The sequence below is a fragment of the Hemiscyllium ocellatum genome, chromosome 13 (genome assembly GCF_020745735.1).
Source record: "Hemiscyllium ocellatum isolate sHemOce1 chromosome 13, sHemOce1.pat.X.cur, whole genome shotgun sequence".
Classification (NCBI taxonomy): Eukaryota; Metazoa; Chordata; class Chondrichthyes; order Orectolobiformes; family Hemiscylliidae; genus Hemiscyllium; species Hemiscyllium ocellatum.
This window is the reverse complement of record NC_083413.1, coordinates 81,495,411-81,523,381: the sequence shown is the minus strand read 5'-3', so window position 1 is coordinate 81,523,381 and position 27,971 is coordinate 81,495,411. Positions and strand designations below refer to the sequence as shown.

Below are 27,971 nucleotides of genomic sequence, written 5' to 3'. Positions count from 1 at the left end.
GTGTAGACCAAACCAGGTAGGATGGCAGATTTCCTTCCCTAAAAAAGAATTTGTTGAGAGAGTGTACAACAATATCACAATTATAGCAAAAGACAATGCAAATCTCAAAAATACTTTATTTTGACAATACAGCCATCATTACATCATCTAAAAATACAGATATACTATCATTTTTAAAAAAATGTTTACAATATTTGTTTACAAAGGGAACATCCACACTGTCCAAACTTAAAGGCATTATGAGCAACTGTAAAATAGAAGATGAAAAGATTGTCAGAATTATAGTTTAGTTCATCTATGGATTTTTCATATACAACCCTGTCAATCAAAACAAAAGCTGCTCCTTCATTACACTGCAGTTACCCCTTTCTAACAAGCCAAACCAAACAAAAACTGATTGCCAATAAAGCCTACACAAGCATTTATTGCTACCATCACTGTCTCCTTACTGGTCAGTGTTTTATCTGAAAAAAATGTACACTAAATACTTAAGGCCTGTCTCACACACATCGTTCATAGCAAGATCTGAAACAAATACAGTCTCTTGCCACAGACTTATAAATGGCTCATGGATGAAGTTTTACATATTAAAGTGCTTATAGATTAACCTATAAAATTAATTGTGCCTAAGGAGAGGACTCTATGACATTCCGATATGTAAAACATTGCACAGTTACTAATCTCAGTTGTGTACAGAACAATGAACAAGGTGTCTTCACTGCACAGTTTTTGTTTATGTTGCATGAACATGAGTCTAATGTTGATCCACATGTTTGCAGATCTACAAAATGATCAGTTCCCCGAATAGTACATTCCCCAGTGCTGGAACGATAAGAACTTTAGATTAGGTGGGAATGATGGCATTTAAAAAAAAGACATGCTGCACGAAACGTCACTCCCATAAATTGGGAACAGTACAGCAGAGCTCTGATGTGCTACAAATACAATGCCAAGTTACTCCAACTCAAAATTTCAAATTTAAGTTGTGCTGCAGGAAAATAAGAGTTGGGAGAATAAGAAACACCCAAGTGGGAATTGGATTGTTTTCCAAATGGAGAAGAAAATTTGAAAATATGCTGTATCCCAAAAACCACTATGATCCAAAAAAAAAGCGTTTTTTATCTCCCTTTTACAGTGCTGTCTGGATTCTCATGCTTTGATTCAATTAGATCATGCCAAGACTGCACATGAATGACAAGAGAAACTAGATGCCAGTTCCATCTTATTTTAAGAAAAATCTTAGCCATACCAATAGATTTGTATAAGTACGTGGGACACACATCAGAAAGAAGAAATGAAATGTAGCTAAAATTCTGAAGTAATAATAGTCAATGAGCTAACATGAAAAAAATATTTCCCATCCAAATCTTTGATTGTGATCACTGAGAAAAAGTGGACTGATATTAGCTTATTTAAGTGTCAATATTTCAATCTTTCAAAATTACTTTGATTATAAATGTCCACGTTGAAGCTGAATATCATATTTTCTTTAACTCTTCCAGCACGCAGTTATAATGTCTATTACAGGCACTAAATGGGGGCGCCTGATTCCAGGCTATACCGAGATTAGAGGTCAAAATGGTTCATTCCGACATTCTCCTTTACTGTGAAAAGCATGCCAGCTCCACACGAATCAATGTCTTGCCATTCCTGAACTAACCAGTGTATATTTTTCTGTGGATAACTGTGGATATGAGTGAAGAATGTTGTGTAGATTTTTTCAGTGATACACTTACCAACATGGTCTATCGGTTCAAACATATTTACAACAATGATCAACAAAATAGCTATCACAGCATTACCACTTAAACCATAAATTACATTACAAATTTAGGAATAAGGAATGGCTATTTTACCAATTCATACTATTTCTCTCATTCACCAGTGCTTCACAATGGAATCCAAATTTATCTCAAATAACCCCATCGCTTTTTCTTTCTTCATCCTGCTTTGTAAATTACTCCAAACATTGTTTATGTAAAGATTCCTCTCAATATTTTCTATTTACTTCCCATTTCAATTTATGGCCTCAAGTCCTACATCTTTGGCATATTTTTATAATCTGTACCTTATACACAGAATTTAGTATTTAAATACTTGACTGAGTTCATGATCAACCATCTTCTTTAAGACTGGAAAGCATTATTCTTTATTGATTTTTCACATTGTGGTTTGGCTCCTGTATACTTGAGATCAAGCTGTTTCTCCCTCTCTTCTGGGTAAATCGTTTATTGTAATGTTCTGAATACAACAGTATGGTGCCTTGTAAACAAATTGAGGAGCAAAGCTAACAACAAGTGGGTGCTGCCTGAAGCTGATTTCAGTAGGTTCTGGTGTCTGTCACCAATATCTGACAGACCAAAGCCAAATAGATTCACTAAAATTCATACAATCAATAGCTTTGCATTAAGGAGGTCAGTGCTGGCTCAATATATTCATCTCTTAATGAATAAGTGGACAGGTAAACAGGAATAACAGCCAGTACTGTACACTTCTCATTCTCTGATTTGGAGAAACTTTTTCAGTAGTGTACTTAAGAATTCCACCCATGTCTTTTGGAGTCACAGTAGCTTCAAGATCACTTGCCTGATGACTGAAGGTCAGAACCAAGTCACATTATCTGTGGCACTCTCCGTAATCCAATGCCTGAATCAGGTCTGTATCACGAGTACACTATTGATTGATGAGGAAGGATCTGAAATATAGGCCAATCATCCTATCCAACCTAATTAAGCAAATGGCTTAATGGGTCTGCCCAAACAAGCAATGAAGAGCATACCAATGCATCTAAGGTAAAAGTAGCATGGTTTTCACTGGTTAGGTTCCAGCCATAATGCTTCACACAGCTGGAAAATTCATAGCCTCAGGTCGATAAGTCTGCACCAAAGCTCTATGGATTTGGGTGAAAGTGTCTCTCTATAGATTAAGAATTTGTAATCTTGCAAAACTAACAAGATTTCACAAGCACAGTTCCAAGATGCTTAGTGAAGCCTGGCAGGTTCCCACATGTAACACACTTGACGGATGGTAAACAAATCTTCCAGAAGTGGCAGGAAGGGTCCATGTACCACACAAATTCATATTTCAATCAAAAGAGCCATGAGAAGGGTCACTCCTGAAGTTGGAGCTATAACATATGATCCTTCATGATCTACAAACTTGCACTTGTGCACATTCAATATTTTTGCAGTCCACAGTTACATAATGCTTAAATCAGTCACATGAAGTCCCTGTTTATTCACTATGGTAAGACCAACTTCATATAATTCTTCAAGAAAAGAAAACTGGTGCAAGTTTATTTTGGTTTTAAATCTTCCTTCAATACTGAACAGGCAGAAGCATTCCTAAAAACATTCAAATGTGTGGATTAAAAAGATGCAGTATCAAGAATACACACCAACAACAGTGGTTCAAAATAAAATATCCTATCATTTGAGTTGTAGGCCCTATGGATTACAAGATCCAACTTCTGAGATAACTTTCCAGGGTCTGCGGCCCTGTAATATAATCCTTTCAATGGATAGTCCTTTATGAAAGTATCACAATCATAATATTGCACAATAAAATGGACGTTACCCATTTTCTTTAAAACAACTTTTTGCCAAAGTATACAGGTTTATCTCACTATCACAATCATATATATTATTTTGTATTTCACAAAACAATACACCCTACTTAATAACAAATTCCGGTTAATATCAACTTTGTAGAGGCAGTCAGTTCCTTTCTTAAAGCAGCTTTGGTCTCGAGTAACACAAAATCCCGGTCAACAGTTGCTTCCATGGGCTCACATGGGTTCGACATACCTGCAACTGTGATACAAATCTAGTGTCTTCTTGGGACCAGGGATAGCAGTGGTTACAATGGTAAATGCTATCTTTAATATCCAGTGAATTACAACATTGTTTTTATCCCTTTGACAGCAGAGAACTGTACATTTGTTTCCCTGTACTGTTATCTCTAGGGCCAAAGGGAGCAAGATTTTGGAGTTATCAAGTTACTACAGTCAATATTTTATTGCTATAATTTCAATACGGTGAGTTAAAAAAAAGCTTGAATATTTCCACAATGGCTCCCTGTTCTTAAACTCCAATAAAGAACCTTGTACATTTTCACCTTTCATTTCCATTTATTAGCAGCACACTTCAGGCCTCACAAATCAATCCTGAAATGGATCTGCAACCTGTTGGCTCTATCTATCATGGACGAATTGGTATATCACAGCTTATTGAGCTACAGAATACCTTCAATGTCCAAAACAGGTTAATATACCTGGAAATGAAATGTCAAAAAACCCCAGCTGGTTCTCATTAAACCAGTTTGAGAAAAATAAAACAAATCTCCTGCCCAGCTCCCATGCAAGTCACAAGTTAGGGAAGATTAAATAAAATTGCAATGTTTGAAGACAGAACAAAAAGCACATTGTGGAGGCAAGTGAGCAGAATAGCTTCATTTCTTTTTCCTTTCCTGGGTACATCTTGGACAGAACCTGTATGTAAACAAGAACAGACAAGTAAACAGGCTGTCTTCATCATGTTCCTTGCAATCTTACTCCATCAATACTGGAACATCTCCTCCCTATCGAAACTTGAGTTATTGTCATTCAACCTGCAAAGCCTGGACTAAGGAAGAAATGGTGAAGCATATATTCATAATAGCGGAAAACAGTGTGAATGATTGCACTTTGCTAATACTTTAATTTGAGTTAACATTTGGACATTTGAACTACAGTGCTGATTTCTCTAAGATCACTTCCAATACCAGTTATAAACTAAGCACCTTATTGGTTCCAGAATTATTCTCCGGGCAGATCACCCAACATTTCCAAAGTGAAAAAGTGGAATACTTGAACTAGCCAGTTTTACTTACCATTTCCCTTTTGGTTTTGTTGCAAGATCCACACAGGCAAAGTGAAACCACTCAATTGGACACTATTGATCATAAAGCAGAAAGCACCAGATTAATCTCGTAGTCACAATTAAGACAGCTGGCATATCCCTTTAGCAACCAGAGTAACCATTTTAGGTTTCTAATGTAAAATTACTCATACAGCAGCACCTGCTTTTAACAATTTGAGTTTTGATTTAGATACTCATGTTAAGATCCTGAATTTAAGTAAGCATTCCATACTGCTGATTCTTAAATCTGACTGTCTACAGTGGTTAAAGTCTGGTTGAAGATCTGTAGCTCGGGTGTGCTGCAAACGCTTCGTTCCCTGGCTAGGGAACATCATCAGTGCTATTGGAGCTACAGTGGTCCAATAGTGGTTTGGCAGTTGACAGCTCAGGGAGACTGAAAAGAAGCTGTAAGTGACTTTGTAGTACATAGTTATGTTTAGTGTTGAGGTCAGCACATTCAAAAGGTTATGGAACTGGACACCTTGTACACCCATTTGATTGGAGGTAAATGTGTCATGCCGAGGAAAATTAAGCAAAATAAAACACACTAAAAAAATGGGAGGCAGGAAAAGGGGAATTTGTGCAAGCAAAATTGGGCTCATATACCATTACTGTACAAACTAGTCACATTCCAGGCACTCCCTTTGTCCAAACCTTGTATAGAGGAATGTCCAATAGCAGAAGATGTAATTTTCAATCCAAGTGATGAATTTTTAAAAAAATAACTTTCAAGAGTCCTAAGAATTTTTTAACCAGTGACTGCTCGAACAAGTAACATAAATGTAATACTTATAGATGTCACACAGAGGCGTGGAATTCTTAAAGGTTTCAAACTTCTTAGTTCAGTATGTAATCTATATCTAAACCCACGTGTCAACTACTTCCATTGCCTAGCTCTAATAAAAATGGTATTTAAAATGTAGTACTAGCAAGTAATTACAACCAAAATACCATTAGTCGTGCTTTCTAATTTAGATAATCCAAATTAAAGACACTTACATCTGGGTTATCACAGCCAATCATTTCTCCATAAGAAACCTGGTGACACAGACAATAGGTGGGTTCATTGGGATCAACTGGCATGTCCAACACATCAGATGGGTGCATTTTCAAAATTGATTCAGAGTATTCTGACCTAGAGAAGGAAATACAAAATAAATTCCAGATACAACCTCTTCTAAATAGCTCTTTGCCCTCCTACAGAGAGACAATGCTAAAAGCTTAACATCAGTTTAAGGGGATTGGTTTACTGAACTACTAATAAAAACAACTAATCCAAATAAGGAAATTCCGACCGTCACCTGAAGCTCCAATGTTGGTCTCAATAAGCAAAAAACTTATCCAACATTATAATTTTATTTCTATATCAACTTTGTGACCTCTAGAAATCTCAAAGCACTTTACGACCAATTAAGTACTTTTGAAGCATAGTCACTGTTAAAACTTAGAAACATTCTTTGGAATGTGTTAACACCATTCACTGCCAAACTAGTATGGTGGTGAGTAAAAGACAATTTTGTTATCAATTTCATTTGATGCACTGATAAAAGTCCTATTGAGCATTGTGAATAATGTGAATCACTTCCAGAATCTCAGAAATGTTACAGCATATTGTGCACAAGTTCTCTAAATAGGCACTCAGTGCAATTCTCCTGCCTTCTCTCTGTAAACTGATACATTCTTCATTTTTAGATAACAGCTTTCAAGTGCTTCAATGGAATCTGCTTTCACCACATTCACAGGCTGTATTCCAGAGCTTAACCAATCACCGCGTTAAATATGCCACTTTTATTTCTTTTACCAATTACTTTAAATCTGTGTCTTCTTGTTCTCAATCCTAGCTAATAGCTGGGATATAACTCCTCGTAAACCAAATTAAAATGCCTAGTGATGCTGTGATACAAAGTTGTTCAAAATTTCCTCTCAAACAAATAATTAAAAGTTTTGAAATGTGACAGTGTGAAAGACAACATGCACTTCAAATCAACATCTCAAATTGCTTATGTCACAATCAATACCTATTCAAATTATGCACATCTCTCTCCCCTTCATTATTTTGTTTAACCTGTCATCTTAAGCATTGGAATCCCTATCAAACAGATACCATCCGAAATCCTTGAGGGCAAGAACTGAAATCTATTGATGTGATTGTTGTCTTTACAGAAATACTCCTCTGTAGTTACTGTAATCAGATTTGTCTCCCTTGTTGAATATAATCCCTGAAGTCTCCCAGCACACTGTCTTCTTTCCATATCAGAATTATGCCGTACCAGATTTAGGCATAAGTAAGCAAACTACAGCTTATGGTGGGGACGGGGCCTCACATTACAAGAAGCCCCTGAATAGAGTCATAGAGATGTACAGCACGAATACAGCCCAAATCTTCCAAACCCTTCCTATTCATATACCCATCCAGATGCTTTTTAAATGTTGCAATTGTACCAGCCTCCATCACATCCTCTGGCAGCTCATTCCATACATGTACCGATCTGTGTGAAAACGTTGCCCCTTAGGTCTCTTTTATATCTTTCCCCTCTCACTCTAAAACTATGCCCTCTAATTCTGGACTCCCTCACCCCAGGGAAAAGACCTTGTCTATTTACCCTATCCATGCCCCTCATGATTTTATAAATCTTTATTAAAGTCACCCCTCAACCTCCGTGCTCCAGAGAAAACAACCCCAACCTATTAAATCTCTCCCTATAGCTTAAATCTTCCAACCCTGGCAACATCCTTCTCAATCTTTTCTGAACTCTTTCAAGTTTCACATCATCTTTCAGATTAGAAGGAGACCAGAATTGCACACAATATTCCAACAGTGGCTGAACCAATGTCCTGTCCAGCTGCAACATGGCCTCCCAACTCCTGGACTCAATGCTCTGACCAATAGGAGAAAGCATACTAAATGCCTTCTTCACTATCCTATCTACCTGTGATTCTACTTTAAAAGGAGCTGCGAACCTGCACTGCAAGGTCTCTTTGTTCAGTGTATGAAAACAAAATGACCACATTTGAAGCTACACATAATTAGAAGAAGAATAAAAGGAAACTCAAATTTATAGCATAGAAAGCCATTCAGCCTATTACATATGTGCTGGTCAACAAAGATCTCATTAAACTAATCTCATTTTACAGCTACTGGCCCACAGCCCTGTAGGCTATGGCAACACAAATGAATACATAAATACTGCTGAAATGTTACAAACGTTCCTAACTCAACTATCCTTTCAGGCAGTGAGTTCCACACACCACCATCTTCTGAGTGAACAAGTTTAGCAGAACTGTCCTTTTTCCCCTGAAGTGGAGCGGCATGGTGGCTCAGTGGTTAGCACTGCTACCTCACAGTACCTAGGAACTAGATTTGATTCCACCCTCGAGTGACTGTCTGTATGGTGTTTGTACATTTTCCTGGTGTCTGTGAGAATTTCCCCCGGGTGGTCTGGTTTCCTCCCACACTCCATAGATGTGGTTAGGTGGATTTGCCATACTACATTGTCCATAGTGTCCAAGGATAAAGAAGCTAGATGGATTAGCCATGGGAAATGGAGGGTTACAGGGAGTGGGGACATGCATTTAAGTAGGATGCTGTTCGGAGAATCGGTGTGAACTTGATGGGCCAAATAATCGGTTTCCACACTGTAGGGATTCGAAGACTCTTTGATAGGGTCTGAAGTCAGCATGATTGCTAATATATGCACCAGGTTCAACACTATTGGACTCCTCAGATACTGAAGTCGTCCATTTCCAATTGCAACAAGACTTTGACAATATCCAAGTTTGAAGTGACAACTGGCAAGTGCCACAAAAATGCCAGATAATCCTAACAAGAAAGAATCTAGCCAGTTCCCATTGGCATTATCATAGAATCTTCTAGGAGAAAGTGAGGACTGCAGATGCTGGAGATCAGAGCTGAAAATGTGTTGCTGGAAAAGCGCAGGTCAGACAGCATCCAAGGAGCAGGAGAATTGACGTTTCGGGCATGAGCCCTTCTTCATTCCTGAAGAAGGGCTCATGCCCGAAATGTCGATTCTCCTGGTCCTTGGATGCTGCCTGACCTGCTGCACTTTTCCAGCCACACATTATCATAGAATCCCCAACTATCAACATTCTGGAGGTCACTCTTGACCAGAAATTAAATAGGACTAGCCATGTAAATACTTTAGCCTTGAACAGCAAAAAGACTAGGACTCCTGCAGCAAGTCACTCACTTTTGTTTCCCCTGATCCTTGCCGTCATTCACAAGCCACAAGTCTGGATGAGTGCAGATCCAACAACACTCCAGAAGCTTGGTATCATCCAGGACAAAGCAACCTGCTTGATTAGCACCACATCCAGAAACATTCACTCTCACCAATACCAGTGTCACTCAGCAGCAACAATCTACAAAATGCATGACAGAAATTCACTCAGTCTCCTTTAGATACATCTTCCAAACCCATAACCACAACCATCTAGTAGGACCAGGCAACAAGTACATGGGAACACTACCAAGTTCTCCCTTAAGCCTCTCACCATTCTGATTTTGAAATATATCATTGTTACTCCAATATGAATTGGGTCAAAATCCTGGAACTCCCACCCTAACGCACTGTGGGTATAACTACACCAAATGGATTGCAGTGGTTCAAAAAGGCAGCTCACCACCACCACCCATATCACATTACTGAATGAAAAATAATTCATCCGTCCAATGGTTTCTTTTTAAAAAATTTCTTCTTTCATAGGATGTGGCAATCACTGGCAGACCAACAATATTGCCCATGCCTACTAGCATGATTGATAGTCAAATTCAAAGCTTAAGGACAATTGCTTGAGATATCATACTCTACCTGTGGATAAGCATCAAGCTATCCACTACTTGGATAAATCCTAGTAATAACCTCCACCTAAAGTAATTCCAAATTTCATTACAAAAGCTCAGCCTTGTTTTATAAAGGGAGAAATAGGTACATTCTTGACTAATAAAAGAGTCAAAGAAGGCAAGAAAGTTGAGTTGAGGAGATAATCATTTCAAACGTTGCCTTACTGAATGCAGTGTAGGCTTAAGGGCAAATGGCCTACTCCTGCTCCTAAATCATTTACGCATATAATTAAGTATTGCCAAGTAAAATTAATAATAAAATCACTCATGGGAAGATTAACGTCAGCATCCTCTTCCATCAGCTAATGTTTCCTTCACACTGTCTGTATATAAAGTCAGCACCAGTCCAGCAGCAAAACATTAAGCAAACAGATTCAGCATATGACTTCCACAGAACAACCCAAACTCCTCTGAACTGTAGAATATGTAAAAAGATGAACCTCACCTTGTATGCCTCGCCCTTTTCAAATACAAGCTGGAGAAGGGGTATTTTACATCTACATATTCCCAACATTTATTAGTTAACTTGGAACTTTGGTAACTGTATTGATATTATAGAATGATGGTGGTGAAGAAAGAAGAAATGATAAAATGAAACCAAAAGTTCAACATTGCTGTTATAACAAGTCAAACATTCACCCTACCCTGCTTTCTGCTTCTTCTTCTTTGGCATATCATCATCTGATCCCCGTCTGCCACGGCCCCGAGAACCCCTCCTGTCTTTCTGGCCTCTGCCTTCTATAAAAGGGAGAGAGATATGGATGTTAGATGTGCTTGTAATTAGGATTTACAGGTGGCTCTACATCTTAGTTAATTTAGTACTGAGTTTCAAATCATCTTTTTCCCCTGTTGCTAGCTTATGAAAGGTTTCAATTTATTCCATTACTTGGTCTTAAAAAATAAAGTAAAATGGAAATTGATGAAAATGATCAGTAGATCTGGCAGCATCTGTGCAGAGAAAATCATTTATCATTTAGGATTAATTATCTTTCATCAGAATTGAGAGTTAAAAATGTAACAGGGTTTTTAAGGAAGAAATAAAAAATACAGCCATGGACAACGCAAGAGTTAAGCGACAGCATAAAACTTTACAAAAGTTTACAAAAATACAAATGAAAGAACTGCTGAATGGGAAGAATACAAGGAGCAGCAAATGGCCAAAAAACAGCTTAAAGAAAGTATTAAAAGTCTATAAAGACCATAAAACAAAAACAGAATTCGGCCACTCAGCCCATCAGATCTGGTCCACTGTTTGATCATGATTGATTTGTGTTTCTGTATTGTCTGTAAAATCTTCCATAGCTATGTAAAGCAAAAAAAAAATCAGTAAAAACAAATGCAACAAAGTCAGGAAAATTTATAATGGAGAAAATGCAAATGGCGGCCAAACCAATGAAATACAGTGTGTCTATCTTCACAGAACAAACATTAAAAATCTCCCAGGAAAGATGGAGATTGAGGGACTAATGTTAATAAGGAACTGCAAGACATTAAAGTATAAAAATAGCAATACAGAAGTTACTGGAACTTAAAGTGAATAAAGACCTTGGATCTTATGATCTTCACCTGAAAGAAGTGGCTGCATAGATAGATGTGTTGGTGGTTATCTTTCAAACTTCAATAGCGAAAATGGCGATTAGGCAGTGGTGATTCCAAGCGGCTCAGAACCCAGACATCGATGGACTTCCCTTTAAGCTATATTTTTTCATTTTTCTTTTTCTTAAAATGGTGCCATATTGTGATGACTAATGTAAACCTTTCACTGTATCTGGCTGTCTTTCTCACTATAGAATACACAATAATAAAATCTGTTCAAAAACCCATTTAATCAAATTTCTTTAAACTGTGGAATGATCCTAGCAGGTTGAATGAAGACAAATGTAATATCTGGATACTACAGCCTTGTTTGCCCTACATGAACCATATGGAAAATGCTAGAATCTGGAGTGAAGGATGCAAAAACAGACTTACAAAATAATAATATCCAATAATACTTTATTGTCTGTCAACATGGATTTATGAAAAGAAATTGCAAAGGCAGTCAGGTCAAGCAACAATTAGGGATGGGCAATAAATGTTGGCCTAGCCAGTGATATCCCCATTCCATTAACAAATAAAAAGCTTGACCCTGACCCTTAATTGTTGCCTTAATTGCCCATCTTGTTACCAAGCTGACCCCTTTGTCCTTTCAGTGCACTGTTTTAATGAGGCTCAACATAGGATTGAGGATCAACATCTCATTTATTAGCTGGGCACTTCCAAGCCTCTGACTTCAGAGTTCAAATTTCAGATCATAGCTTCTATCCAGATTTTGCTTTTTTTTAAAAAATCTTTATATGTTTAATTCATATGGTCTTATTTTTCCCTCCCTTTGTTTTCAGGTCTTGTATCACTAAACATTCTGCCTTTTAACCTCTCCTTTCTTTCAGTCTATTCCAGAGTTTTCTTTAGCTCTTTTTACATGTCGCTCCCCCCACCAACCATCCTTTTCACTTGCTTAAAACCTACTGCATTTCTATCTTTTCTGAGTTCTGATAAGAGGTGATCAACCTGAAACTTTATCTGTTTCTCTCCACACAGATGCTTGGAGAATATTTTCAGAATTTTAAGATTTTCAATGTCAAAACATTTTGCTTTTGAAAATACAAAGACATTTTAATGAAGTTTGTTTTTGTCTTGCACTCATCAGGGCAATTCATGAGAAATACCAATATAAAAGGAAAACAACATTTAAGTTGCACTATAAGAGTTCTAATTAGTTGATAAATGAACTCTGATTGATAGAGTGTGTTGTTGTTAAGGATGCATGAAATACACAATAACTGACAGTTAACTGTCAAGTTTTAAGTTTTAATCCAGGCAGATTGATTCCAATTGGTCACGACATTCTTCTAAATGGGTCATTTGTCAAAAGAAAAATCAGCACTCTCTTCTCAGAATATAAAATGTTATTATTCCTTTATGTTGGTACAGTTGAACCCTGTATCTGTGGATTCAGTTTCCATAGTTTCAGTCATCCGCAGTTTAACGCAGCCTGAAAATATTACGTGGAACGTTCCAGAAATAAGGATTGGGGGCTGCCAGTGAGGTAAATTTCCCATTTAAATTATAGGGTTGCTACTATCTACGGTGTTGGGCTTCCGCAATAGGTCTTGGAACGTATCATCTGTAGGTATGGGGTGGGTGGAAACCTGTATTTCTTGCAAATTGTTTTGACACGTGCAAGATGAAAAGCTTCAACAAAATGCATAATTTTTCAACAGGACTCTAGTTCTGAATAACCAAACAACTGTTTTGCTTTTGTCCTCCGTACATAGAGATGTACAGCAGGGAAACAGACATTTCGGTCGAACAGTACCACCCTCTACATGAAAAAGTTGTCCCTTACGTCTCTTTTATATCTTTCCCCTCTCACGCTAAACCAATGCCCTCTAGTTTGCACTCCCCCACACCAGGGAAAAGACTTTGTCTATTTATCCTATCCATGCCCTTCATGATTTTATAAACCTCTAAGGTCATCCCTCAGCCTCTGACGCTCCAGAGAAAACCGCTCCAGCCTATTTCAAACTCTCCCTATAGCTCAAATCCTCCAACCCTGGCAACATCCTTGTAAATCTTTTCTGAACTCTTTCAAGTTTTACAACATCCTTCAAATAGGAAGGAGACCAGAATTGCACACATTATTCCAAAAGTGGCATAACCAATGTCCTGTAATGCCAAAGCATGACCTCCCAACTCCTGTACTCAGTAATCTGACCAATAAAGGAAAGCATAGCAAACACCTTCTTCAATATCCTATCTATCTACAACTTTTTTTTCAAGCAGCTATGAACCTGCACTCCAAGTGTTTGGTCAACAACACTCCCGAGGACCTTACCATTAAGTGTATAAGTCCTGCTAAGATTTACTTTCCCAAAATGCAGCACCTCGCATTTATCTTTACTAAACTCCATCTGCCTCTCCTCAGCCTATTGGCCCATCTAATCAAGATCCTGTTGGAATCTGAGGTAACCTTCTTCGCCGTCCACTACACCTCCAATTTTGGTGTCATCTGCAAACTCACTAACTATACCTCTTATGGTCACACCCAAATCATTTATATGAGTGACAAAAAGTAATGAACCTAGTACCGATCCTTGTGGCACTCCACTTGTCACAAGCCTCCATTCCAACGCTCTACCACAACCCTCTGTCTTCAACCTTTGAGCCAGTTCTGTATCCAAATGGCTAGATCCCTTTGGATTCCATGAGATCTAACCTTGCTAACCAATCTCCCATGGGGAACCTTGTCAAATACCTTACTGAAGTCCATATAGATCACATCTACTACTCTGCCCTCATCAATCCTCTGTTACTTCTTCAAAAAACTTGAGTTTGTGAGAGATGATTTCCCACACACAAAGCTATGTTGACTATCCCTAATCAGTCCTTGCCTTTCCAAATACATGTACGTCCTGTCCCTCAGGATTCCTTCCAACAACTTGTTGATTCAGTTTCAGAAAGTATAAGTAGCACAAGCCAGAAATCGCTAATAATTTCACATTTATGACTTCTGTCTCAATTCTACGCTCTCAAAAATCAGTCTGCGGCAATTTGATCCCATATTAGTTAGCAAACAAACCCAGACTTCCACTTCTGGTAAACTGTGTGAAATTACAGTTTTATTACTGGGCATTACTGAACAAGAGAGAGAAGCAGAAGAAAACAAATATCTGGGGACGTCTGCATCAGGAGCATTTACCTTAATAACGCAACAATGAAGCAGTTTTATTCAAAAGTCTAAGAAGAGGAATGTTAAATGGATACAGTTCTGTATTGCTCAAGTCTGGCAGTTCAGCCAGCTTTATTATTATTGTTCAAGGCTGTTCGTAGTTGCGTAATGTAAAAGGAAGATTATGAGATGGTACGTCACACAAAATGCACAACTCTCATTTTTCACATTTGTCTGGAATTTGCACTCTCAAAAATTAAATCCAAACGTGATCTTTGAACACAGTTTGTCAGCAAACCCATATTTAAAAAGAAATGAAAGTCTTCCAGATTAGTGACTGATACATGTTAGGCAAGAGTTTTAAACAGCCACAATGAGTAATACATCTGCTGTGATTGAATTGATAGTAGGTCAAACTTAAGAGGCTGAATGGCCTGTTCCACCTTTGTAATTTTCTGACCATCTAGGTTCTCCATTTCAGAATGAAATGCTGCACCAAAGATTTAATATCATTACTCACTCTTATTGCCTCTCCCAGCTGAACTGTCATAATCACTTGATTCCAACTTTTCCTTCAAATCAGCTTCAAACCTGGCAAGTTCAGCATCCAGCCGTCTTATGTGCTTGTCAACCTGCCATAAGCAAACAAATAATTAACAACATAGCAGAAAATAACTTAAAATGTTCACATGTGCATTATTGCGTAATGATTGGCAATGAAGACATTGCTCAGGGATGGACATGACTTGCAGCTTAATGTTCCAGGATACAAATGCTATAGGAAGGACAGAAAGGGAGGCAAGGGGGGGGGGGGGGGGGGGGGGGGGGGGGGGGGGGGGGGGGGGGTTGATAAGGGATAGCATTACACCTGTACTGAGGGAGGATATTCCCTGAAATACATCCAGGGAAGTTACTTGGATGGAACTGAGAAATAAGAAAGGGATGATTACCTGATTGGGATTGTATCATAAACCCACTAATTGTCAGCGCGAAATTGAGAAACACATTTGTAATGAGATTTCAGTTATCTGTAAGGATATTAGGGTGATTATGGTAGGGGATTTTAACTTTCCAAACATAGACTGGGACTGCTAGTGTTAAGGGTTTAGATGAAGAGGAATTTGTTAAGCGCGTACAAGAAAATTTTCTGATACAATATATGGATGTACCTACAAGAAAAGGTGCAAAACGTAACCTACTCTTGGGAAGTAAGGCAGGACAGATGACTGAGGAGTCCGTGGGGTAGCACTTTGGGGCCAGATTTAAAATAGTGACGGAAAAGGATACACCAGATCTAAATTGGAGGAAGGCTGATTTTGACAGTATTAGACAAAAAGTAAAAAATGAGGTCTGCAGATGCTGGAGATCACAGCTGAAAATGTGTTGCTGGTCGAAGCACAGCAGGCCAGGCAGCATCTCAGGAATAGAGAATTCGACGTTTCGAGCATAAGCCCTTCATCAGGAATGAGAGAGAGTAGCCAAGCAGGCTAAGATAAAAGGTAGGGAGGAGGGACTTGGGGGAGGGGCGATGGAGGTGGGATAGGTGGAAGGAGGTCAAGGTGAGGGTGATAGGCCGGAGTGGGGTGGGGGCGGAGAGGTCAGGAAGAAGATTGCAGGTTAGGCAGAGGAGATGACCTGGGGAGTGCAGTGAGAGAGGGACTCACTGAAATCCTTGTAGAGGGAGGAAGAGAGCTTCTTCAAGGAAGGCATCCTTGCAAGAGGATTCGCAGTAGGTTAAAATCTTCGAGTAAAAAATGAGGTCTGCAGATGCTGGAGATCACAACTGAAAATGTGTTGCTGGTCAAAGCACAGCAGGCCAGGCAGCATCTCAGGAATAGAGAATTCGACGTTTCGAGCATAAGCCCTTCATCAGGAATGAGAGAGAGTAGCCAAGCAGGCTAAGATAAAAGGTAGGGAGGAGGGACTTGGGGGAGGGCCAGCAACACATTTTCAGCTGTGATCTCCAGCATCTGCAGACCTCATTTTTTACTCGAAGATTTTAACCTACTGCGAATCCTCTTGCAAGGATGCCTTCCTTGAAGAAGCTCTCTTCCTCCCTCTACAAGGATTTCAGTGAGTCCCTCTCTCACTGCACTCCCCAGGTCATCTCCTCTGCCTAACCTGCAATCTTCTTCCTGACCTCTCCGCCCCCACCCCACTCCGGCCTATCACCCTCACCTTGACCTCCTTCCACCTATCCCACCTCCATCGCCCCTCCCCCAAGTCCCTCCTCCCTACCTTTTATCTTAGCCTGCTTGGCTACTCTCTCTCATTCCTGATGAAGGGCTTATGCTCGAAACGTCGAATTCTCTATTCCTGAGATGCTGCCTGGCCTGCTGTGCTTTGACCAGCAACAGTATTAGACAAAAAGAAGTTAGCACATGTCAGGTATAGACAGGAGAGATCGAATGCATCCTTAGAAGAGGAGTATACTGAAGAGGGAAATCAGGAGGGCAAAAAGGGGACATAAGATAGTTTTGTTAAACATAGTTAAGGAGAATCCAAAGGATGTTTACAAACACATTAAGGACAAAAGGGTAACTAGGGAGCGAATAGGGCCCCTCAAAGATCAGCACGGTAGCCTTTACATGGAGCCGCAGGAGATGGGGAAAATATGAAATGTGTATTTTGCATCAGTGTTTACTGTGGATAAGGACATGGGAGACATAGAATGAGGGGAAATGCTGGATGTCTTGAAACGAATAAAGGTGGATCAGTCCCTCAGACTTGATACCCTAGAACTCTGTGGGAAGCTAGGAAAGTGATTGCTGGGCTTCTCACTGAGATATCAGTATCGTCGATAGCCACAGGTAGGGTGCCAAAAGACTTGAGGTTGGCTAACATGGTACCATTATTTAAGAAAGATGGTAAGGACAAGCCAGAGAACTATAGACCAGTGAGCTTAACATCGGTGGTGGGCAAGCAGTTGGAGGGAATGATGAGGGACAGGATGTACACGTATTTGGAAAGACAACGACTGATTAGGGATAAATATGGTTTTGTGCATGGGAAATCATGTCTCACGAGCTTGATTGAGTTTTTTGAAAAAGTAACAAAGAAGTTTGATGAGGGCTGTGTGTTGGATGTGATTAATATGGACTTAAGTAAGGCGTTCGACAAGGTTCCCCAAGGGAGACTGGTTAGCAAGGTCAGACATCATGGAATATAGGGGGAACTGGCTCAAAGGTAGAAGACAGAGGGTGGTGGTAGAGGGTCGTTTTTCAGACTGGAGGCCTGTGACCTGTGGACTGCCTCAAGGATCAGTGCTGAATCCACTACTTATCGTCATTTATATAAATGATTTGGACATGAACATAGGAGGTATAGTTAATAAGTTGGCAGATGACATCAAAATTGGGGGAGTCGTGGACAACATCGAAGGTTACCTCAGATTACAATGGGATCTTGATCAGATGGGCCAAAGGGCTGAAGAGTGGCAGATTGAGTTTAATTGAGATGAATGTGAGGTGCTGCATTTAGGGAAAGCAAATCTTAGCAGGACTTATACACTTAATGGTAAGTCATAGAGATGTATAGCATGGAAACAGACCCTTCGGTCCAACCCTTCCATGCTGACCAGATATCCCAACCCAATCTAGTCCCACCCGCCAGCACCAGGCCCATATCCCTCCAAACCCTTCCTATTCATATACCCATCCAAATGCCTCTTAAATGTTGCAATTGTACCAGCCTCCACCACTTCCTCTGGCAGCTCATTCCATACACGTACCACCCTCTGCGTGAAAAAGTTGCTCCTTAGGTCTCTTTTATATCTTTCCCCTCCCACCCTAAACCTATGCCCTTTAATTCTGGACTCCCCAACCCCAGGGAAAAGACTTTGCCTGTTTACCCTATCCATGCCCCTCATAAATCTCTAAACCTCTATGAGGTTACCCCTCAGCCTCTGACACTCCAGGGAAAACAGCCAAAGCCTGTTCCGCCTCACCCCATAGCTCAAAACCTCCAAACTTGGAAACATCCTTGTAAAGTTTTTCTGAACCCTTTCAAGTTTCACAACATCTTTCTGATAGGAATGAGACCAGAATTGGGCGAGAGGGGAAAGATATAAAAGGGACCTAGGGAGCTCCTTTTCCATGCAGAGGGTGGTGTGTATTATGGAATGAGCTGCCAGAGGAAGTGGTAGAGGCAACATTTAAAAGGCATTTGGATGGGTATATGAATAGAAAGTGTTTAGAGGGATAAACACTTTGCAAGTGCTTGCAAACAGGACTAGATAAGGTTGGGATATCTGGTCAGCATGGATGAGTTGGAACGAAGGCTCTGTTTCCATGCTGTACATCTCTATGACTCTATGACACAGTCCAAAGGACCTATCACACACAGGCACCTGGCCCATATGATAATTATATAACCAACTTCCTACTACATTAAAAGCTAACACTAGTTTAAGTAATAACGTTTAGGGAGCAGTGAACACACAGCAATACAGTTTCACTTTAAATGACCCTTTAGCAATTTCAGTAAAATTTCAAATTGGAATGATATCACCCTTTCACTATACAGAATTAACAAGCATCATTTTTATTGTCATACCATGTCACCTCTGTCCCTGCATTATGTCCAGTACACTGAAAGGGTAATTTCAAATGACTCGGAGAAAACAACACAAAGTAAATGTAGAAAGATGAAGTAGTAAAGCATTTGGTATGAAAAAAAAGTATGAACATCTCTACGTCCATACACAATCTGCATTATTCCCAACTTAATCACCCCATCTTCTTGGATTACTATTCTCATACTAGATTATATGAGAGTGGCTCAGTGGTTAGCACTGCTGCCTTATAATGTTAGGGACCCTGGGTTTGATTCCAGGCTCAAGTGATTGTCTGTGTGGGTTTCCTCCCAGGTTAGATGAATTGGCCATGCTAAATTGCCCCCTAGTATTCAGATGTGTCGGTTAGGGGTAAATGTAGAGTAGAAAGGGACCTTGATTATGTGGGCGGCACAGTGGTTAGCACTGCTGCCTCACAGCACCAGAGACTCAGGTTCAATTCCCACCTCAGGCAACTGTCTGTGTGGAGTTTGCACATTCTGTCTGTGTCTGCGTGGGTTTCCTTCCACAGTCCAAAAAAAGTGTGCAGGTTAGGTGAATTGGCCATGCTAAATTGCCTGTAGTGTTAGGTGAAGGGGTAAATATAGGGGAATGGGTCTGGGTGGGTTGCTGTTCACAGGGTCTGTGTGGACTTGTTGGGCCGAAGGGCCTGTTTCCACACTGTAAGTAATCTATAGGACAGCATCAGTTTGAGATACCTTGATTATTTGTACCAACTTAGTAAATAATGTACTTAATGTTCAGTTTACTTGGGTTACATCAACAAAAGACTTATTGTAATTTCTGTAGAGTAAGGGAAATAGGCCATTGGCGTTTTAGAAACATTCCTTGGAATATTGGAAAACTATGCACAGTGTGATAAAAACAGACTAGTTACATTCAGAGCCATTTTTGTGCAAGACGCACAACAACGCTTTGTGAAAAGCAGCAGCATTTCAATCCCAAAAATAATTCAGTTATTTGGTCTTACTGCAAAATGACACCAACCATTTCATATGTCTCCATTGCTAACTGTACTTTGTCATCACTGTATTCTCTGCATTTATTGTAGGCAAGTTGAATCTTCTTCAATTGATCAACACGTTGATCAGGAGATAGGTCCTTCACATTTGAGATATATTCAGTTGCCAATTTGTCAATCTCAACTTTTTTGTCTACAAATAGAAAGTAAAAGTAATTAGACTAACATAAAAATAGCAACAGCATCTAGATATTTCACACAATTTACTGTCTCCCTATATACATCATATCTCCCTCTGTTGCCACTAATAATCTTAAATTCATACTGCTGCTCTTCAGAAAATAAGATGCAACAATTATTCTCCCCTGATAGGAATGTACCTATTTGCAACTCAAGTACTTCCAAATTCTAAAATAAAACAAAAGTGTGGAAATTGGAGATCTGACACAAAAACAGAAACTGCTGAAGAAATTCAGACCTGCTGGGTTTCTCCTTCAATTCTGTTTTAGTTCCAAATCCTACTTTCTGCAACTGGGTACACATCCACTCTGAACTTTAGAAAAAAATCTGTTATATTTATTGAAACAGCAAGATCACAGAATCCCTACAATGTGGAAGCAGGTCATTTGGCCCAGAGTCCACATGACCCTCAAAAAAGTATCCCACTAAGAACCATTTCCCTACCACATCCCTGTAACCCTGCACTTCCCATGACTAATCCATCTATACTGCACATCCCTGGACATTAGAGAGAATTTTAGGGTGGCCATTCCACCTAACCTGCACATCTTTGGACTGTGGGAAGAAACCAGAGCACCCAATAGAAACCCACGCAGACATAAAGAGAATGTGCAAACTCCACACTCACAGTTGCCCGAGGGTGGAATTGAACGTGGGTCCCTGGCGCTGTGAGACAGCAGTGCTAACCACCAAGCCATCATGACAAGGTTAGAAACTTGGAAATACTAGTAGAGGCAATTAAAGACAAGTTAAAGACTAGATTTCATCCTAGTTCTTGGACCTTTCATTAATAACCTGAGACATGAGAACTTAGCAGGCTACAACTCCAAAGAGAAACAGATTCTAAATCATCTAGAGATACTTGCTTACTAATGTCCAGACATTTACTCCAGGGGAATCAACAGAAAAATGATTGTAAATATAACTTGAAAATGTACCATTTTTAGGACAGTGAAAGCAACCAGAAAATGTATTGAGTAAATCCCCTCCTGAATCCCTAGTGCCTCTCCATCATCTAAAAGGCACAAATCAGGAGTGTGATGGATCCACTTGCTTGGAATAGAACAGGTATCCCCACTATCTTCAAGCAGAGTATTTCTATGAAGCCTTTCATAAGCTGAAATGGCATAAAGTGAAGAATGTTAAATTCATATGGGAAAAATGTCACCTTTTCTCATAAAAGCAAAAATCCTCTTTGGATTTCTTTCGATTAGTGAAAACTTATACTAACATAGGTCTTTCATAAAAGTGAAGTTGCGTAAAGCGAACTTTCAAAAAGCAGGGGATACCAGCATAGCATCAACAACCTCATCACCATCCAGAAAAAAATCAGCACAATTGATAAGCACTCCACCTAATAACTTAAAACATTCAATTTTTCAAGTAGCAATGCAGAAGCAGCACTGTGCATCATCTCCAAAATGTACAGGAACAACTTGCTAATGCAAGTTTGATAGCATCTGCAAAACCTGCAATCTCTACCATCTAACAAAATAAGTGCAACAGATGCATGGAACATCACCAGCTGTAGAATCCCCTGCAAGCAACACAGCATCCTTCCTTTACTGTCGCTGGGCCAAAATCCTGAAACCATTTCCAAACAACACTATTAATGTATTTACATCACATGGACTGCAACAGTTAAAAAGATAACTCATCATCATTTAATTAAAAAATTCATGACAGTCTTGCAGGCAAGGACAATTATGCTCACATCCCATGAACAACTTTTTAAAAAAAATTAGTGTAACAGATATAGACATCATTAAAGGTGGCAATACATTAAAAGTGATAAAAAGACAATTTACAATTCTTGGCATTGTGCAGGGTGGAACAGATTACAAAAGCAGGAGATCCAATAAACTTTTACAAGACCGTGGTTAGATTTTATCAGATGACTTCTGGATAATTGAATGATTTTGTTTGTATTTTCAACACCATATTTCTGACCAGTACAGGTTTAACAATCACATAAGCAGACTACACAACACATTTAAACATAATTTACCTGGTTACTGACCAAAAGTGGAATATCAAAGAATCCAAGGAGCAAGCAGGAAGGGAAATGGGATTACATTTGATCGCAATGAAAGAAGAACACAGAGTTGACTCACAATGACAACAACATGTATAGTCATAGAGATATACAGCATGAAAACAGATCCTTTGATCGATCTCATCCATGCCAACCAGATATCCTAAATTAATCTAGTCCCATTTGTCAATCTTGGCCCATGTTCTTCTAAAGCGTTCCTATTCATATACCCATCCAGATGCCTTTTAAATGTTGTATTTATATCAGCCTCCTCCCCTTCCTCTAGCAGCTCATTCCATACAGATACCACCCTGTGTGTGATAACATTGCCTCTTAGGTTCCTTTTATATCTTTCCCCTCCTCTCTCCTCACCCTAAACCTCTAGTTCTGGACTACTCCATGCTCAGGAAAAGATCTCAACTATTTACCTTCTCCGTGCCCTCATGATCTTATAAACCTCTGTAAGGTCACATCTCAGCCTTCGACACTCCAAGCAAACAGCCCCAGTCAATATGGCCTTTCCTTACCTGGCAACATCCTTGAAAATCTTCTGAACCCTTTCAGGTTTCACAATATCCTTCCTATAGAAGGAGGACCAGAATTGCACACACTATTCCAAAATGGCCTAACCAATCTGTTTCAAAAATTCCAAACATTGACTGTTCACATATTTTACTCTCACAAATTTGAATTAAAAATAATATTGGAACATGCTTTCCAGAACTGCATCATTTTTCTGGAAAATTAAGTGGCAAATATTCAGAGACCAAACACCTATTGTAAGGTCCAAATAAAAGTTATAGATACAGGATACACCGGATGCCAAAATCTGAAAGTTCACTATGGTCCGATCCACTGTTGCACAGCATATTAATATCACAAATTCCCAAGACTGCAGACTTCCCACATATTCCTCAGTTGTGCTGTACACACCTTCAGTTCTCTGGTCTAGGTCCCTCATCAGATGGAAGATCCGCTGAAGTTCACAGGGAAGGTTTTCAATACCTGTCAGAACACAGAAGTAGCTTGAGTTTTTATTTTCACATTCAGAATCTTAAGTTACTTAAGGAAATACAGTAGATACATTTTGAATTGAACCATTCTTTTACTAATTCAACGCAAATATAATTAGGTTGTAATTATAGTTTAATTGTACACCTTGCTGTGTGCAAGAGGCTACTACAGCTGCATAATAATTATATACACTACAAAACAGTTCATTCAATGAACATGAAACATGGAGAGTCACATGCTACAAGAGTTTGTTTTTTTCTCACATTTTCAACCAGTTAATTGGATACAACATGTCAACAACAGTAACAGGACGAGAATGGAAAACGTATGGATGCACTTTTATTGTAAAGAGAAAAGTGATTGTACAAGTCTCCACAACTTCCTCTGGCAGCTCATTCCATACACGTACCACCCTCTACATGAAAAAGTTGCCCCTTAGGGCTCTTTTATATCTTTCCCCTCTCACCCTAAACCTATGCCCTCTAGTTCTGGACTCCTCCATCCCAGGGAAGATATTTTGTCTATTTATGCCCCTCTTGATTTTATAAACTTTTATAAGGTCACCCCTCATCCTCCGACGCTCCAGGGAAAATAGCCCTAGCCGATTCAACCTCTTCCTATAGCTCAAATCCTCCAACCCTTGCAAAAATCTTATATATCTTCTCTGAACTCTTTCAAGTTTTACAACATCTTTCCAATAGTAAGGAGACCAGAATTGCACACAATATTCCAACAGTGGCCTAACCAATGTCCTGTACAGCTGCATACCAAACACCGCCTTCACTATCTTATCTACCTGAGACTCTACTTTCAAGGAGCTATGAACCTGCACTCCAAGATCTGTTTGTTCAGCAAAACTCCCGAGGACCTTACCATTAAGTGTGTAAGTCCTGCTAACATTTGCTTTCCCAAAATGCAGCACCTCATATTTATCTGAATTAAACTCCATCTGTCACTTCTCAGCTCATTGGCCCATCTGCTCAAGATCCCATTGTAATCTGAGGTAACCTTCCTCGCTGTCCATTACACCTCCAATTTTAGTGTCATCTGCAAACTTACTAATTACACCTCTTATGTTCCCATCCAAATCATTTATATAAATGACAAAAAGTAGTGGATCCAGCACTGATCCTGGAGGCACTGGTCACAGGCCTCCAGTCTGAAAAGAAACCCTTCACCACCACCCTCTGTCTTCTACCTTTGAGCCAGTCTGCATCCAAATGGCTAGTTCTCCCTGTATTCCATGAGATCTAACCTTGCTAATCAGTCTCCCATGGGGAACCTTGTTGAACGCCTTACTGAAGTCCATGTAGATCACATCCACAACTCTGCCCTCATCAATCCTCTTTGTTGCTGCTTCAAAGATCTCAATCAAGTTTGGGAGACATGATTTCCCTTCCACAAAGCCATGCTGATTATCCATAATCAGTCCTTGCCTTTCCAAATACATGTACAGAGGAACCTCGGTTATCTGAAGGGAATCTCAAGGCAAGGTTGGGGGCAGGTGGGGGGGGCGCGGGGTGTGCGGATAGGGTTGGGGGTGGGCATGGACAGGGTTGGGGGCTGGTAGCAGATTGGGGGGGAAAAGGGCAGGGTCTCACGCGTGTATGCTTTTGGCTAGTCGCCTGAAGTGGGAGCAGACTTCACAGAAAACTCCAAGCCCCTGAGAAAATCAATTAACCGAATAATCAATTATCCAAACAAAATACTGCCCGCCCATCTCGTTCGGATAATTGAGGTTCCACTGTAGATCCTGTCTCTCAGGATTTCTCCAACAATTTGCCCATCACCGATGTCAGTCTCACTGGTCTATAGTTCCCTGGCTTGTCCTTACCACCCTTCTTAAACACTGGCACCATGTTAGCCAACCTCGAGTCTTCCGGCACCTCAGCTGTGACTATCGATGATACAAATATCTCAGCAAGGGGACCAGCAATCACTTCTCTGGCTACCCACAGAGTTCTAAGGTATACCTGATCAAGTCCTGGGGCTTTATCCACTTTTAAGTATTTCAAGACATCCAGTACTTCCTCCTCTATAATATGGACATTTTCTAAAATGTCACAATCTATTTCCCCACATTCTATATCTTCCATGTCCTTTTCCACAGTAAACACTGATGCAAAATAATCATTTAGTATCTCCCCCATCTTCTGCAGCTCCACACAAAGATCACCTTGCTGATCTGAGGGGGCCTATTCTATCCCTAATTACCCTTTTGTCCTTAATGTATTTGTAAAAATCCTTTGGATTCTCCTTAACTCTGTCTGCCAAAGCTATCTCATGTCCCCTTTTTGCCCTCCTGATGATACTCTTAATTATACTGCCTTTATACTCTTATAAGGATTCATTTGATCTATCTTATCTATACCTGACATATGCTTCCTTCTTCATCTTAACCAAACCCTCAATTTAATTAGTCATCCAGCATTCCCTACACTTATCAGCTTTGCCTTTCACCCTAACAGGAATATACTGTCTCTGGATTCTCGTTATCTAATTTCTGAAGGCTTCCCATTTTCTAGTCATCCCTTTACCTGCAAACATCTGCCACCAGTAAGCTTTTGAAAGTTCTTGCCTAATACTGTCAAAATCAGTCTTCCTCCAATTTAGAACTTCAACGTTTAGATCCGGTCTATCCTTTTTCATAATTATTTTAGATCTGGCCCCAAAGTGCTCCCCCACCGACACCTCAGTCACCTGCCCTGCCTTATTTCCCAAAAATAGGTCAAGTTTTGCACCTTCTTTAGTAAGTAGATTCATATATTGAATCAGAAAATTTTATTGTACACACTTAAATCCCTCTCCATCTAAACCTTTAACACTATGGCAGTCCCAGCCTATGTTTGGAAAGTTAAAATCCCCTACCATAACCACCCTATTATTCTTACACATAACTGCAATCTCGTTACAAACCTGTTTCTCAATTTCCCTCTGACTATTAAGGGGTCCATAATACGATCCCAATAAGGTGATCATCCCTTTCTTCTTTCTCAGTTCCACCCAAATAACTTCCCAGGCTGTATTTCCGGGAATATCTTCCCTCTGTACAGTTGTAATGTTATCCCTGATCAAAAACGTCAATGGAGGTAATGCTGTTGCTTCCCTTTCTGTCCTTCCTGTTGCATTTGTATCCTGGAACATTAAGCTGCCAGTCCTGCCCATCCCTGTGTCACATTTTTGTAAATGCTATGACATCCCAGTCCTGTGTTCTAACCATGCCCCGAGTTCATCTGCTTCCCTGTTAGGCCTCATGCATTGAAATAATTGATCATTCCTACCTGTTCTCTGCTTTGTCCCTGCCTGCCCTGACTGTTTGACCCACTTCTTTTCTCAACTATACCTGTCTCAGATTGATCTCTTTACTCACTATCACCCCGAGTCCCATCTCCCACCTTAATAGTTTAAATCCTCCAGAGCAGCTCTAGCAATTCTCCCTGCCAGTATTTAGGTCACTTCCAATTCAAGTGCAATCCATCCTTTTTGTACAGGTCACTTCTACCAAAATGTCCACTCTCCTGCTTCTCTGTTGCTGCTTGACCTGCTATGCTTTTTCCAGCTCCATGCTCTATTGACTGTCAATTAGCATTCCCCTAATCAAGTAACCATTCTTCCAGATTTGTCTTTAATTGCTTCTACTAGTATTTCCAAATTCACCCTTAAAAGATTCTCAATTCCATTTCCTCTCCACCCTCACATTTAAACACTCCTGCTGCCTTTTGTACACTTCAACAAGATCAGTTTCATTTCCCCAATCACAGCAAAGTCATGGCCAATCAAGTAACACACCCCCTCACCCTGTTGAGATCACTGCCTCTTTTCCAGGCCTTTGCAGTACAAGAGCATTCCCTCTACTGATACATATCACTGCTGCTCATTCCCATACTGCATTAAATCATGGCCACTTACCACCATGCTGTATCAGACAATCCAAAGATGTGCAGGTTACGTGAATTGACCATGCTAAATTGCCCATAGTGTGAGGTGCATTAGTCAGAGGGAGATGCGTCTAGGGTGGGTTTCTGTTCAGAGGGTTGGTATGGACTTGTTGGGCCGAAGTGCCTGTTTCCACACTGTAGAGAATCTAACCAAATCCACACCTGCCCTCATCCTGTGTCCCACAATGTACTAGATAACTGAGCAATGCCTCAAATCTGCAACACACCGTCGCCCCCACGCTGTATCGGGTTGCTGCACGTTGCATCAAAGTTCCAGTTGTTTACATATTTGCAGGCTCCTGGAGGCGGGAGAGACACGAGCTGTCGCGCATGCGCGGTGAACGACATGCGCCGTCACAAACTCCGGCCTCACCGCACACTCACAGAAACCAGCCCAATCCCTAGGCCCCACGCCTATCTCCTCTGAACCCTAGGTCCGCAGGCTCTCACACCCCAGGAGGAGCTGGGCCCGTCGGCGCCGAGTACAGGCCCGGGGCCGTACTCTTCTCTCTGTCCGTCTCTGGATGAAGCGGACCCCTCTCCGGGAACAAAGGCAGCCGTCCCGGGGAGGACAAGGGTCGCCCGGGTCCGAGTTCACTGCCCGCCCCGGTACTCACTGTCCAGGTAGTGCTCCAGGTACATCGCGGTCGCCATCTTGTCATCCTTTCCAATGCGGCCTGCCCCAAGCTGAGCATGCGCGCTGCCGACCAGTCGCCATGACAACCGCCAAACCCCATTTC

The 27,971-nt window shown here is 40.3% G+C and overlaps 1 protein-coding gene across 1 annotated transcript; it reads right to left on the bottom strand.

Moving 5' to 3' along the window:
- Nucleotides 1-137: 137 nt before the first annotated feature.
- On the bottom strand, nucleotides 138-27,927 carry ing5a (inhibitor of growth family, member 5a). Its single transcript, XM_060835022.1, has 8 exons — nucleotides 27,849-27,927; nucleotides 23,213-23,284; nucleotides 20,031-20,197; nucleotides 14,991-15,102; nucleotides 10,404-10,497; nucleotides 5,898-6,033; nucleotides 4,870-4,931; nucleotides 138-4,489 (listed from the first exon to the last, which is right to left on the bottom strand). Exons 1-8 carry the CDS (start codon nucleotides 27,883-27,885, stop codon nucleotides 4,450-4,452), a joined length of 720 nt encoding a protein of 239 aa, XP_060691005.1. The 5' UTR covers nucleotides 27,886-27,927; the 3' UTR covers nucleotides 138-4,449.
- Nucleotides 27,928-27,971: the final 44 nt, after the last annotated feature.